Genomic DNA, 12,002 nt, shown 5'->3' with positions numbered 1-12,002 from the left:
ACTACACGTTTACCTTTGCTCACCTTCATCCACATCAGGCCTGCAGCCAGCTTAAACACATGCGGCTTCACAGCGCCTCCTCAGGCTGCTCATTGCTGACCAAATGAAATACATATTTTTTATATACAGATATAAAAACGATCGACCTGATGAAAATGTTTCTGAGTAAGAACCTTCTATCTGTGAATGCTGCTGTACTTACAGTATTAATCACATCATCTCCAGGAAAACTAGGCCAAAAAAGTAAATTCTGATGTAAACCTTTATAAAAATAAAGACACGTAACAGCAGAAAGAGAGCAGGATCTCTTTGCACATGAAAGAAGAGTTTTGGATAAATCAGCTAATTCTGTATCAGCTGATTCAGCTTGGATCAAACATCTGTATGATCCACAGTCTGAAGAGAAAACATCCTTAAACATCTGCGCTGAGGCGTTTAGTAAAAGCTCATCGTCGCCAGCTGACAGAGGTGGAGGCGCACGGAGGTCAGCTCCTGCTGCGACTAACTCACTGCGCCTCTGTGTGAAAACAAATAACAGCAAGAATCATAGAGAGGCTCCGCCTACTTCCAGGTAGCCGAAGAGGACTGACGAGACCGGTCAGCCGAGCTGTGACTGATCCCATCAGATCACCTCATCTTCATTCAGCGTGCTGCTTCGTGCTGTTCGATTGTTCTGCTCACGGTTCAAACTCTTCGTCGTCACCACGATCCGCTGCGAGTCATGTGACACAGTGCTGACTGTTCAGTAAATGCTAGTGGTGTTACTATGGTAACGAATCCTGGCACAGCATCCAGGCAGCGAACCTCCTGATGTGACTCTCCTCCTGCAGGCGGTGGTTTTCCTGACGGAGGCTCAGCACCTGCTGCTGCAGCACAGCTTTGTCCCGCTGCTCCTGAACACAACATGGACACAAGTCAATGCGATGATGTCATCCGCTTGCCTCCATGACATCAGTTTAATGCGCTTTACCTTTAGCAGGTCGAGCTGCAGCTGCTGAAGAATCTCTTCCAGTTGGAGGACTTCACCTGAGAGGGAGCGGGCTGTGATGTCACTGAGGGAAGGGGAGCCGTGATGTCACTGTGATGTCAGCAATATTACACGGAAAATAAATGAGGTGTCTCACCTGTCCTCCAGGGCGGAGCTCTGTGATGTCACCCCCAGTGTGCGTTGTGTCTGATTGATGTCCGCTGTGAACAGGTGAACAACCAGCTAACTAAGAGAGGGTGGCGGCTTCGCAACAACAGACAAACAACAAACCAGATGTGACCAACGGTGAGTCATGTGACCACAGGAGGCGGTCCTTAAGTAATTTTGCCTGTAACAAGCAGTTATTTGAGTTCCTGTTTCCTGCCTATCAGCTCGAAGTGGTCCACCCCTTCTGCCATCTCCGTAAATTAGTTTCCAGACGGTTTGGAGGATGCTGAGGGTTGCTGAGGTCCTAACTGATCTCTGAGCTTTAATCTGCTCCTCGGTGAAACCAGGAGCCCTGCTCAGTTGACCTCACTGACCTCTGGGAGTGTGCATCATTACCAGGTCAGAAACGCGACACATTTAAGGACCTTAAAATCAGTTTTCAATAGCGCTGGGAGCAAAGAACAGGCACTGTTTCTCCTTCACTCACTATGTATTAACAGACCTCTCTGCATTGAATCATATCTGTTATTAACCTCTGTCTCTCTTCCACAGCATGTCTTTATCCTGTCTTCCTTCTCTCACCCCACCCAGTCGCAGGAGATGGCCCCGCCCCTCCCTGAGCCTGGTTCTGCCGGAGGTTTCTTCCTGTTAAAAGGGAGTTTTTCCTTCCCACTGTCGCCAAAGTGCTGCTCATAGGGGATCATACGATTGTTGGGTTTGTCTCTGCATCTATTATTGTAGGGTCTACTGTCTCCTTGTGATTTGGCGCTGTATAAATAAAACTGAATTGGATGGAATCTGGAGGTTAGAGACTAACTAAGGTGGCTAGAGCTCAGGAGATACAGCAGGTCACCTACTAATCGCAAGGCTGGAGGTTCGATGCCCATCTGCTCCAGTCTATGTCTTTGGGCAAGATATTAACCCCAATTTGCTCTCTGTTGCATCCATCGGAGTATGAACATGTGTAAATGTTAGATAGAAAGCATTTACATAGAAAAAAGGTATTGTGCAACTGAGGCAAGTTGTGTAAAGGGCTTTGAGTGTCAGAGTAGAGAAGAAACAGTCTATCTAAATCTGTCCCAACGAGACAAGAAAGCCTCATCATAATTTAATCCTCCTTCCATCCAGGAGTTTGATAAGTTTGAGTGCAGTGACTGTTACCTCTGAAGGCTTGAGTGCTCTCCAGGTGAAGCCAGTCCAGCTGTGATGAAGCTCGTGGGAGCGGCATGTGTTTAACTCCAGACCTCAGAGCCAATAAGCTGTCAGAGTAAGAGCGGTTACCTGTGGAGGAAGGCAGGTGAGTGCTGACATTGACTTGCATTCTAAAAGTCAGAGAACAGGTACTCACTCCTCTGTAGCGGCAGTGGCAGTTTTCTGCAGATGGTGGGTGGTAGCGTGCTGTTGATACGTGGGGGCAGGTGGTCCGACGGCAGCTGAGAACAGCGAAACAAAATCCCGTACAACATGTCACGTGACATCGTGTGGGTCAGACATCTCCATGGAGACGGAGGAGGAACACCAGGGACTCTGATGGGCTGAGAGATGAGGGATTGGTTGTTAGAATGAAAATAAAGTTGGTCAGAGGTCAGGGTAAAGTTGCAGTCAACGAAAACTGGAAACACCATAAGTCGGACTCGTTCCTGGTGGGCTCCGCCAGGGCTGCCTTTTTCACCGATTCTGTTCATAATTTTTACGGAAAGAATTTCTAGGCGTAACCAAGTGGCAGAATCTCAGAATCTCATCTCTGCTTTGTGCAGACAAAGTGATTCTGTTGGCTTTATCAGGTGATGGCCTCCAGCTCGCACTGGAGTGGTTCACAGACAAGTGTGAAGCGGTGGAAATGAAAATCAGCACCTCCAAATCTGAGGCCATGGGTCTCACCTGAAAATGGGTGGAGCTTTCCTCTCCTCAGGAACTCTCTGCAGGAGGGGGAGATACAGGAGAGGTGGAGGAAGATCTCAGCCTGGGCGTCTATTGTCTCATGTAGTCTGGAAGATGAGTGGATGGTGGGGTGGGTGCAGTTTTCTCTGTGGTGGGGTTGGGTGGACTGTCCCGGGCTCTGTGGGGCCGGGGGGCGCTGCGGCGCTGGGCCCCGGTCTGGATGGGCCTGGGCCCCCTTTCCCTGGCGGGTCGCGGAGTATGGGGGTGCCTACTGGGGTCAGCGGGGGAGCTGGCCCTAGGGAGGGGTCACCTGCCCCTCCCTTCCTTCCCTCTCCATCTCCAGCTGCCTCCCTCTTCCCGCTCCACCACAACCACCCACACATGCAGGGCCTTGGAGTAGGGGTATGTCACCAGGGTGCAGAGGAGGCTACCCCCCCCCCCCCTCCCTCTGTCCCCTTCTGGCTGCCTCTGCCTCAATTTTATCCCACAACTTAGACATTCACATTACTCACACTCTCATTACACATACATATAGGATCTTGGGGGTGGGCACGATACACGGACTCCAAATTACCATCAGGGTGTACACCCCACCCCTGGCATCGTTGCCCACCTCTCAATTTTAAATACACGTAGACATTGAGGGCTAGCAGGAGGGACTATGCGCTCCTGCTGCTCTCTGGCAGGTAGCTCCAAGCCCTCCTGGGTTTTAAATGCACCTTAGAACACACATGCATCAACACTACAATGAGCGGGTGGAGGGAGGTTTGGAGGCCTATCTCCCCCTACCACCACTTCCCCTGCCAGTGGCGGACTCCCTCAGACATCGGTGCGTTGGTGGTTCTTTGTGTCCGGGGATGGGCGTCCAGGTACACACCGGCTCACTCCTTGGCGGCCGCTTATCGGGGCCTGGAGCCTGGGGCTCGCTCGGGCCACTTCGGAGGTGGGGTGCCCCCGGCCTCTCGGCCTGGGGCTCGGTCACTCAGGCACAGCTGGCTGCCGGCGGAGCTCACGGGCGCGTCACTGCAACCCCCCCTGGCTTCTGCTCCGCGGCTGCTGAGTGAGCCCTCATCTGGGACTCTCCTCAGCTCTTTCTGGGACAGTGGCGCGGCTGCCCCTCTGTTGGTCTTCCTTGGTCTCTTGTGTTCTGGGGGCCTCTGGATGTCTGGAGTTTTGATCTCCTCCATACCTGCTTCATACCCTGGAGGACGGGGCTGTGGCCCCCCCACACTCCCTAGCAGATCGTTAAATGGAGAAACCTTTGGAATGCAAGCATGCTGATCCACACAGGTATGCACACAGGTGTACACACGGGTATTCACAGACGCGGACTACAGCTTTCTTGGCTGCTGCCTCAAAGCACATTGTGCGCTGTCTATCTTGCGTGCTGCACAATATCGTTTATTATTTAGTATCTACTGATATCTACTGCTAGCTAGTTTATTGTGATGGTGCCGTTTTTTTATTATGTTGCTCTTTGTTGTTTGCTTTCTCTTCTGTTTTTTTTCTCCATACAGGTGACCCAGGTGTTTTTTTTCTTTTTTTTTTTTTCTTTCTTCCCCCCCTTCTCACCGTCTCTTCTCCCCTTTGGTTTTCTTTCTCTCCCTCTCTTTCTTTCATTCTCTCTCCCTGTCCTATCCCCCAGTCATGTCTGTCCCGTTTGTAGCAACTGAAAATAAAATAAATTCATAATTATAATAAAGGTCAATCAAATGGACCAATATGGCAAGGCCATGATGATCCACTTGGTAAAATAAATCCGCTTGGTATCTTTCTTGGCCTTAAGACAACAATTCTGATGCTAAAGATCCAAACGGGACACAAAAAAAAAAAAAAAAAAAAAAAATGGGTGGAGTGCCCATTCCAGGTCAGGGAACAGTTGCTGCCCCAAGTGGAGGAGTTTAAGGATCTCGGGATCTTGTTCACGAGTGAGGGAAGCAGGAGATTGACAGACGGATTGGTGCTGCAGCTGCAGTGATGCAGACACTGTACCGGTCTGTCGAGGTGAAGAGAGAGCTGATTGTAAAAGCGAAGCGCTTGATTTACCGGTCGATATAGTGTTTAGATGAGATATACTCTCGTCTAGAAGAGATATACTCTCTTCTAGACACTCTAAACTCACACTGGACACACTGGAGAGACTATATCTCTGCGTTCCCCCGGACAATCTAGCGGAAGTGCCTAGGGAGAGGGAGGGTCTGGGCTTCTCTGCTTGGGCTGCTGCTCCACGATGCGGCCGCAGAGACGTAGAAGCAATTGGATGGTTGGATGGATGGAGTTTTCAACCTGATTGTGTCACCTAGTCAACTAAATAGATCAGCAATCAATTATAATGGGACAACTATGAATCAGTGTTATTCTAGTGTCATGACTATGATATCATCAGGTTTCATTAGTATTTTAATGCTGATTCATTGAGGTTTCAACCATAATGATAATTCAGACAAACATCAATTCAATGTCATCTTGCTACCTGGGTTACCTTCAACATGTGTTTATGGGAAAGTTTAACAGGTTGTGCTTCAACCTGTTTCTAATAATTAACCAGAGATGATGATCATTATGATGATACGACAGGAGCAGCCTTAGTAACACCAACCAACTATCTTCTTATGGCCTCTGACAGTGGACTCATCTCTGTGCTTGTCTTGCTAGACCTTAGTGCAGCGTTCGATACTGTTGACCATAATATCCTATTAGAGCGATTAGAACATGCTGTAGGTATTACAGGTACTGCACTGCAGTGGTTTGTATCATATCTATCTAATAGACTCCAGTTTGTGCATGTAAATGGAGAGTCCTCTTCACACACTGAGGTTAATTATGGAGTTCCACAGGGTTCAGTGCTAGGACCACTTCTGTTTACATTATACATGCTTCCCTTAGGCAGCATCATTAGAAGACATAGCATACATTTACACTGCTATGCTGATGACACCCAGCTCTATCTGTCCATGAAGCCAGATAACACACTGTCATGGTCCTGGGTCATTTTGACCCAGTGTTCTTAGTTTTTCTGTAGTTTTGTATTTTGTTTCTTATGTCCATTGGATTGTTTGGTTTGGTATTTGGATTCCCCCTGTGTCCATGTTTTTATTGTGGTGTTTGCTCTGGTACCGTGTTCCCATCCTATGTGTTCTGTGTTCTCCTCATCCCCTCGTATTCATCCTTCTTCTCTGCCTCTCTCTCTGCCTCTCTCTCTCCGTGCTCATCTCTGTGTACTGTGTTGTGTTTAAGGTCCACATCTTGGTGTCAGTATCGTCAGTTTCGTGTCCTCCCTGCTCGGCCATGAGTAATTGTCTTCAGCTGTGTTCCCCGTGTGTTCCCACTTCCCTCGTTACCTTCTGTGTATTTATGTCAGAGTGTCCCTTTGTTCTGTGTTGCGTCGTCCCTCTAGGTTGTGTGCATTTTCCGTGTCTTCCCAGCGCCTCAGCTTTTAGTTGCTCCCAGTATAGTTTTGTATGACTTCTTATGTTCCTGTTAATAAAGACCGGCCTTTGAGTTCATCCCCGTGTGTCTAGAGCCGTGCATTTGGGTCCTCCCTTGCCTTCACACAGCCGCCGCATGACAGAACGACGCAACCACGAAATGGACCCAGCAGGCTCCGCCCGTGAGGGAGATATTCTCCGTGTACAGAGTCTGGTGCAACGAATAACCCACGCCTCGGACTCACGGACAATTTCCGTCGGACTTAACGCCATAAAGGCAATAATCGAGGGAAACCCTTTCCTTCAGCAGCTCACCTGCTACGAAGGCTTTATCGACGAATTGAGCCGAGCTAAGGAGGCATTACAAGCCCGTGAGCTGGCAGACAGTGTCCGTTCCCGGGATTCCACGCCACAGCGACTGCAGACGGAGATCTCCGCCCATCAGCCGCCGCAGCAGCAGCAAACTAAGCTCGCCGCGACGGTACCGCAGCAGCAGACGGGGCTCTCGGTGTCGCAACAGCAGCTGCTAAAACGAGAGGGTTTTTTGGCGCCGCTGCCGCAGAGCCCTTCTCCATCCCCTCTCAGCTCTGACCGTCGCTCTCCCGCTGCTCTCCTAGCAGCGATGTGGTCGGATGATGAAGAGGAGACCGTCACCCCCGCATCATCACCGGTTTCCCCCGTCACCTCCGTTCCCTCATTAAGGAGGAGACGCTGTCGCCGGTCCTCTCCTCAGTCGGATTCCGGGACTACTGGGCAGCCGGCTGGGGTGAGTGACAAAGACACTTTCTCTGTTCACTCTGAGGCTAGTTCTCACTACTCTGAATGCAGGAATGCAAACTCTGTGACTCTTGCCGTAGACGCTAAAGGCTCACGGTCTGTAAACGTTGAATCTGAACCCGAACTTCTTATGAACCATTGTACTGCCCAGAGGGTCAACTCAGAGACAGTTTCTCCTACGTTTGGACTCATATTCGAGAAAGATCATCCTTCGCTAGTGTTTCCTAGGTCTAAAAACTCGAAGTCAGCATTTCCTGAGTTAGAGACACCTGTTTCTGTGCCCTTTACCTGTGTGTCTGCTGAGGATGATTGTTTTGCAGTTAAGCTCACCCCTGGGGCTTTACTACCTGCCCCCTTAGATGGTAAAACAGTAAAATCCACGACTGTAAATGTTCCTGTGATAGCTCGACCCCAGCTCATCGCTTCTGAGCCATCACCCCCGGGGATTGTCCATTCTGACGTATGTACTGATTCAAATGTTCTTGAGTCAGGGGGCTCTACACCCACCACTGTTTACCCTAAGTTTACTGCTTCCGGCGATCCGGTGGTAAAAGACTTTGTTTCATCTGCCTCTCCGGTGCACAGACCTATGTTTACATCGGCTATTAACCCCTCCTCTGTCAGTATAAGTACGGTTAGCTCCGAAGAAAGAAGCTCTAAGACTGTTGGTGCATCAGCTGATCACATTTCTCTAGAGTCTGTACACACTGAAGGTGATGCATTAGTGCCTGTAAGCTACAGCTTTAGTACACTTAACGCTACGAAGTCAGAGCGCTGTTCCTCATCCGCTCACTCAGGGCAGGGAATCGATCTCTTGCAGACTGTTCTTTCTAGGCCCGCCTCCCAGGCCCCTTGTGTTCTAGGGATAGCTGCGGCCCAGCACTCACCTGCACCTGTCTCAATTCCCCAGGTGAGGGGGGCTGGCGCCCAGCTGGTCCCTGTTCCGGTTTCCGGGTCAACTGAGGCTCTGCTGGTCCCTGCACCCGTATCGGCTCCTCGGGTGGGGACAGCAGCTGCCCAGTCCCTGCCGAAATCTGTGCCAACCGCTGAGGTGGGGCCCGCCAGGACCCAGCCAGTCTCTGCACCTGTACCTACTCCTCAGGTGGGAGCGACTGGTGTCCAGCAGGTGCCTGCACCTTTCAACTGCGTTGTAGGCCCAGGGGAACTGACACTGCCACCTGTCCTACATCCGCTCCCACACCCATCATTGCACTCAGCTGCACAGGATGCCCCTCAGTCAGTCATTCAACCCATAACCCTGCCATTAATACACTCTGTAGCTGAGCCATTAGCCGCCCGACCCGCAGCCACTTCAGCCACTCCTCCACCCGTCACACCTCCACTACAACCATCACTGCAGTCTCTAGCGCAGTCTCCTGCAGCTCTGCTTTCCCCAGTGCAGTCTCCAGTGTCCCCAGTGCAGCCTCCTGCAGCCCTGCTTTCCCCAGTGCAGTCTCCAGTGTCCCCAGTGCGGCCTCCTTTAGCACAGTCACCCACTCAACCACCAGCACCACAACCGTCACTACCTCTAGTTCATTCCCCTGTGAAGTCATTAACTCCACCACCTACTCCACTCTCACCACCACCGTTACTACAGACATCAGTTCAGTCCCCTGTGCAGTCATTTACTTCTCCACCGTTAGCAGCTCAGGTCCCCATGTGTCCAGCAGCTCAGGTCCCCGTGTGTCCAGCAGCTCAGGTCCCCGTGTGTCCAGCAGCTCAGGTCCCCGTGTGTCCAGCAGCTCAGCTCGCACCTGAACCTTTGGCCCAGTTCCCCGTAGCAGTGCAGTTTTCTGGCCAGCTTAACGTTGAGCCCGGGGTCCCAATTCTCTCTGGCTCTACATCGGCTCCTGCTGGAAGCTCGGATGAGCTCATCCAGCACTCCGCGGCTCCCGTGCCGCCATCTACCTCGTCCGCTGGGGGTTCCAGTGAGCCCAGCCAGCACCTCCTCGTCTCCGCTGGAGGGTCCGAGGGGCCCGTTCAGCCTCCTGTCTCCGCTGGAGGGTCCGAGGAGCCCGTTCAGCCACCTGTCTCCGCTGGAGGGCCCGAGGAGCCCGTTCAGCCACCTGTCTCCGCTGGAGGGCCCGAGGAGCCCGTTCAGCCACCTGTCTCCGCTGGAGGGCCCGAGGAGCCCGTTCAGCCTTCTGCCACATCAGCTGGAGGGCCCGAGGAGCCCGTTCAGCCTTCAGCCTCTGCAGTTCCGCCTGGTCCAGCCTCGGCCTCTGCAGCTCCGCCTGGTCCAGCCTGGTCTGCAACCTCGTCTGGTCCGGCCCCCGCATCGCCACCGTCTGGTCCTGCCTCGTCTGGTCCTGCCTCGTCTTGTCCTGCCTCGACTGGTCCTGTGCCCACCGGGCCATGGCCAGCGCGCCTGAGACTGGAGGGCCGCCGCTGCCTTCCGCGCGGTCGGCCCCCTGAACTGCTCCGTCGTCTCCTTCGCCGCCGCCGCTGCCTTCCGCACGGTCGGCCCCCTGAACTGCTCCGTCGTCTCCTTCGCCGCCGCCGCTGCCTTCCGCGTGGTCGGCCCCCTGAACTGCTCCGTCGTCGTCCCCCCCTTCGCCATCGCCGCTGCCTTCCGCACGGCCGGCCTCCGGACCAGCTCTGTCACCTGTGCCACCCGCCTGGTCGCCCCCCCGACCGTGTGACCCGTGAACTCTTGTGCCTGTGGTCTCTGGGTTGGCCCCCTGAACTTTATTTGACCTTTGGTCTTGTGCTCCTGTGTTTTCTGTTGTTCGTTTTTGTTTTTTGTTCCGAGCCCTCCGTCCTGGGCCCCCGCCGCCCGCCCTGGGTCGTTTTCTGTTTGGTTTTTGTTTTCCTGTGTTTGGGCTGTCTGGAGCCAGCCCTTGAGGGGGGGGGTACTGTCATGGTCCTGGGTCATTTTGACCCAGTGTTCTTAGTTTTTCTGTAGTTTTGTATTTTGTTTCTTATGTCCATTGGATTGTTTGGTTTGGTATTTGGATTCCCCCTGTGTCCATGTTTTTATTGTGGTGTTTGCTCTGGTACCATGTTCCCATCCTATGTGTTCTGTGTTCTCCTCATCCCCTCGTATTCATCCTTCTTCTCTGCCTCTCTCTCTGCCTCTCTCTCTCCGTGCTCATCTCTGTGTACTGTGTTGTGTTTAAGGTCCACATCTTGGTGTCAGTATCGTCAGTTTCGTGTCCTCCCTGCTCGGCCATGAGTAATTGTCTTCAGCTGTGTTCCCCGTGTGTTCCCACTTCCCTCGTTACCTTCTGTGTATTTATGTCAGAGTGTCCCTTTGTTCTGTGTTGCGTCGTCCCTCTAGGTTGTGTGCATTTTCCGTGTCTTCCCAGCGCCTCAGCTTTTAGTTGCTCCCAGTATAGTTTTGTATGACTTCTTATGTTCCTGTTAATAAAGACCGGCCTTTGAGTTCATCCCCGTGTGTCTAGAGCCGTGCATTTGGGTCCTCCCTTGCCTTCACACAGCCGCCGCATGGCACACACACCAATGAGTTAAACTGCAGGAATGTCTTAAAGACATAAAGACCTGGATGGCCGCTAACTTTCTGCTTCTTCATTCAGATAAAACTGAGGTTATTGTACTCGGCCCTGAAAAGCTTAGAAATATGGTATCTAAGCAGATTCTTACTCTGGATGGCATTACCTTGGCCTCCAGTAACGCTGTGAGGAACCTTGGAGTCATGTTTGACCAGGACATGTCCTTCAACGCACATATTAAACAAATATGTAAGACAGCTTTCTTCCATTTGCGCAACATCTCTAAAGTTAGAAATATCCTGTCTCAGAGTGACGCTGAAAAACTAGTTCATGCATTTATTACTTCCAGGCTGGACGACTGTAATTCATTATTATCAGGAAGTCCAAAAAACTCACTGAAAAGCCTTCAGCTAATCCAAAATGCTGCAGCAAGAGTCCTGACAGGGACTAGAAAGAGAGAGCAGATTTCTCCTGTTTTGGCTTCCCTTCATTGGCTTCCTGTTAAGTCCAGAATTGAATTCAAAATCCTGCTCCTCACATACAAGGTCTTAAATAATCAGGCCCCTTCTTATCTTAATGACCTTGTAGTACCATATCACCCTATTAGAGCACTTCGCTCTCGCTCTGCAGGCCTACTTGTTGTTCCTAGAGTATTTAAAAGTAGAATGGGAGGGAGAGCCTTCAGTTTTCAGGCCCCTCTTCTGTGGAACCAGCTTCCAGTTTGGATTCGGGAGACAGACACTATCTCTACTTTCAAGATTAGGCTTCAAACTTTCCTTTTTGCTAAAGCATATAGTTAGGGCTGGACCAGGTGACCCTGAATCCTCCCTTAGTTATGCTGCAATAGACATAGGCTGCCAGGGGATTCCCATGATGCATTGGGTTTTTCCTTTCCAGTCACCTTTCTCACTCACTATGTATTAACAGACCTCTCTGCATTGAATCATATCTGTTATTAACCTCTGTCTCTCTTCCACAGCATGTCTTTTATCCTGTCTTCCTTCTCTCACCCCAACCAATCACAGCAGATGGCCCCGCCCCTCCCTGAGCCTGGTTCTGCCGGAGGTTTCTTCCTGTTAAAAGGGAGTTTTTCCTTCCCACTGTTGCCAAAGTGCTTGCTCATAGGGGGTCATACGATTGTTGGGTTTTTTCTCTGTATCTATGAAGCGCCTTGAGGCGACTTATGTTGTGATTTGGCGCTATATAAATAAAATTGAATTGAATTGAATTGACAGATGTAGAACAATAAACATGTTATTAAATCCAATCTTACATTTGAACTGGGGCCTTTTCATGAATACATTACTAATAATTAATGAATGACAAAGA

The 12,002-nt window shown here is 51.1% G+C and overlaps 2 protein-coding genes across 7 annotated transcripts in view; one reads left to right on the top strand and one right to left on the bottom strand.

Annotated features, from left to right (window-relative positions):
* Positions 1–754: 754 nt before the first annotated feature.
* LOC308395364 (signal-induced proliferation-associated 1-like protein 2) overlaps positions 755–12,002 on the bottom strand; it is a 41,351-nt gene continuing 30,103 nt past the window's right edge. For all 6 annotated transcript variants that reach the window (XM_080880176.1, XM_080880179.1, XM_080880180.1 and 3 more), the window contains 5 exons: positions 2,484–2,670; positions 2,297–2,416; positions 1,125–1,188; positions 971–1,052; positions 755–893 (listed from right to left, as the gene is read on the bottom strand). In XM_080880176.1, coding sequence (XP_080736302.1) covers positions 765–893; positions 971–1,052; positions 1,125–1,188; positions 2,297–2,416; positions 2,484–2,670 — 582 coding nt within the window. In that variant the 3' untranslated portion in view covers positions 755–764. The remainder of the gene's footprint in view (positions 894–970; positions 1,053–1,124; positions 1,189–2,296; positions 2,417–2,483; positions 2,671–12,002) is intronic.
* Positions 3,020–10,177, top strand: LOC308395366 (uncharacterized protein). Its single transcript, XM_080880183.1, has 2 exons — positions 3,020–8,872; positions 8,921–10,177. Exons 1-2 carry the CDS (start codon positions 6,581–6,583, stop codon positions 10,124–10,126), a joined length of 3,498 nt encoding a protein of 1,165 aa, XP_080736309.1. The 5' UTR covers positions 3,020–6,580; the 3' UTR covers positions 10,127–10,177.

Source organism: Rhamphochromis sp. 'chilingali' (assembly GCF_963969265.1).
Source record: "Rhamphochromis sp. 'chilingali' genome assembly, chromosome: 4".
Classification (NCBI taxonomy): Eukaryota; Metazoa; Chordata; class Actinopteri; order Cichliformes; family Cichlidae; genus Rhamphochromis; species Rhamphochromis sp. 'chilingali'.
This window is presented reverse-complemented; position numbering and strand designations above follow the sequence as displayed.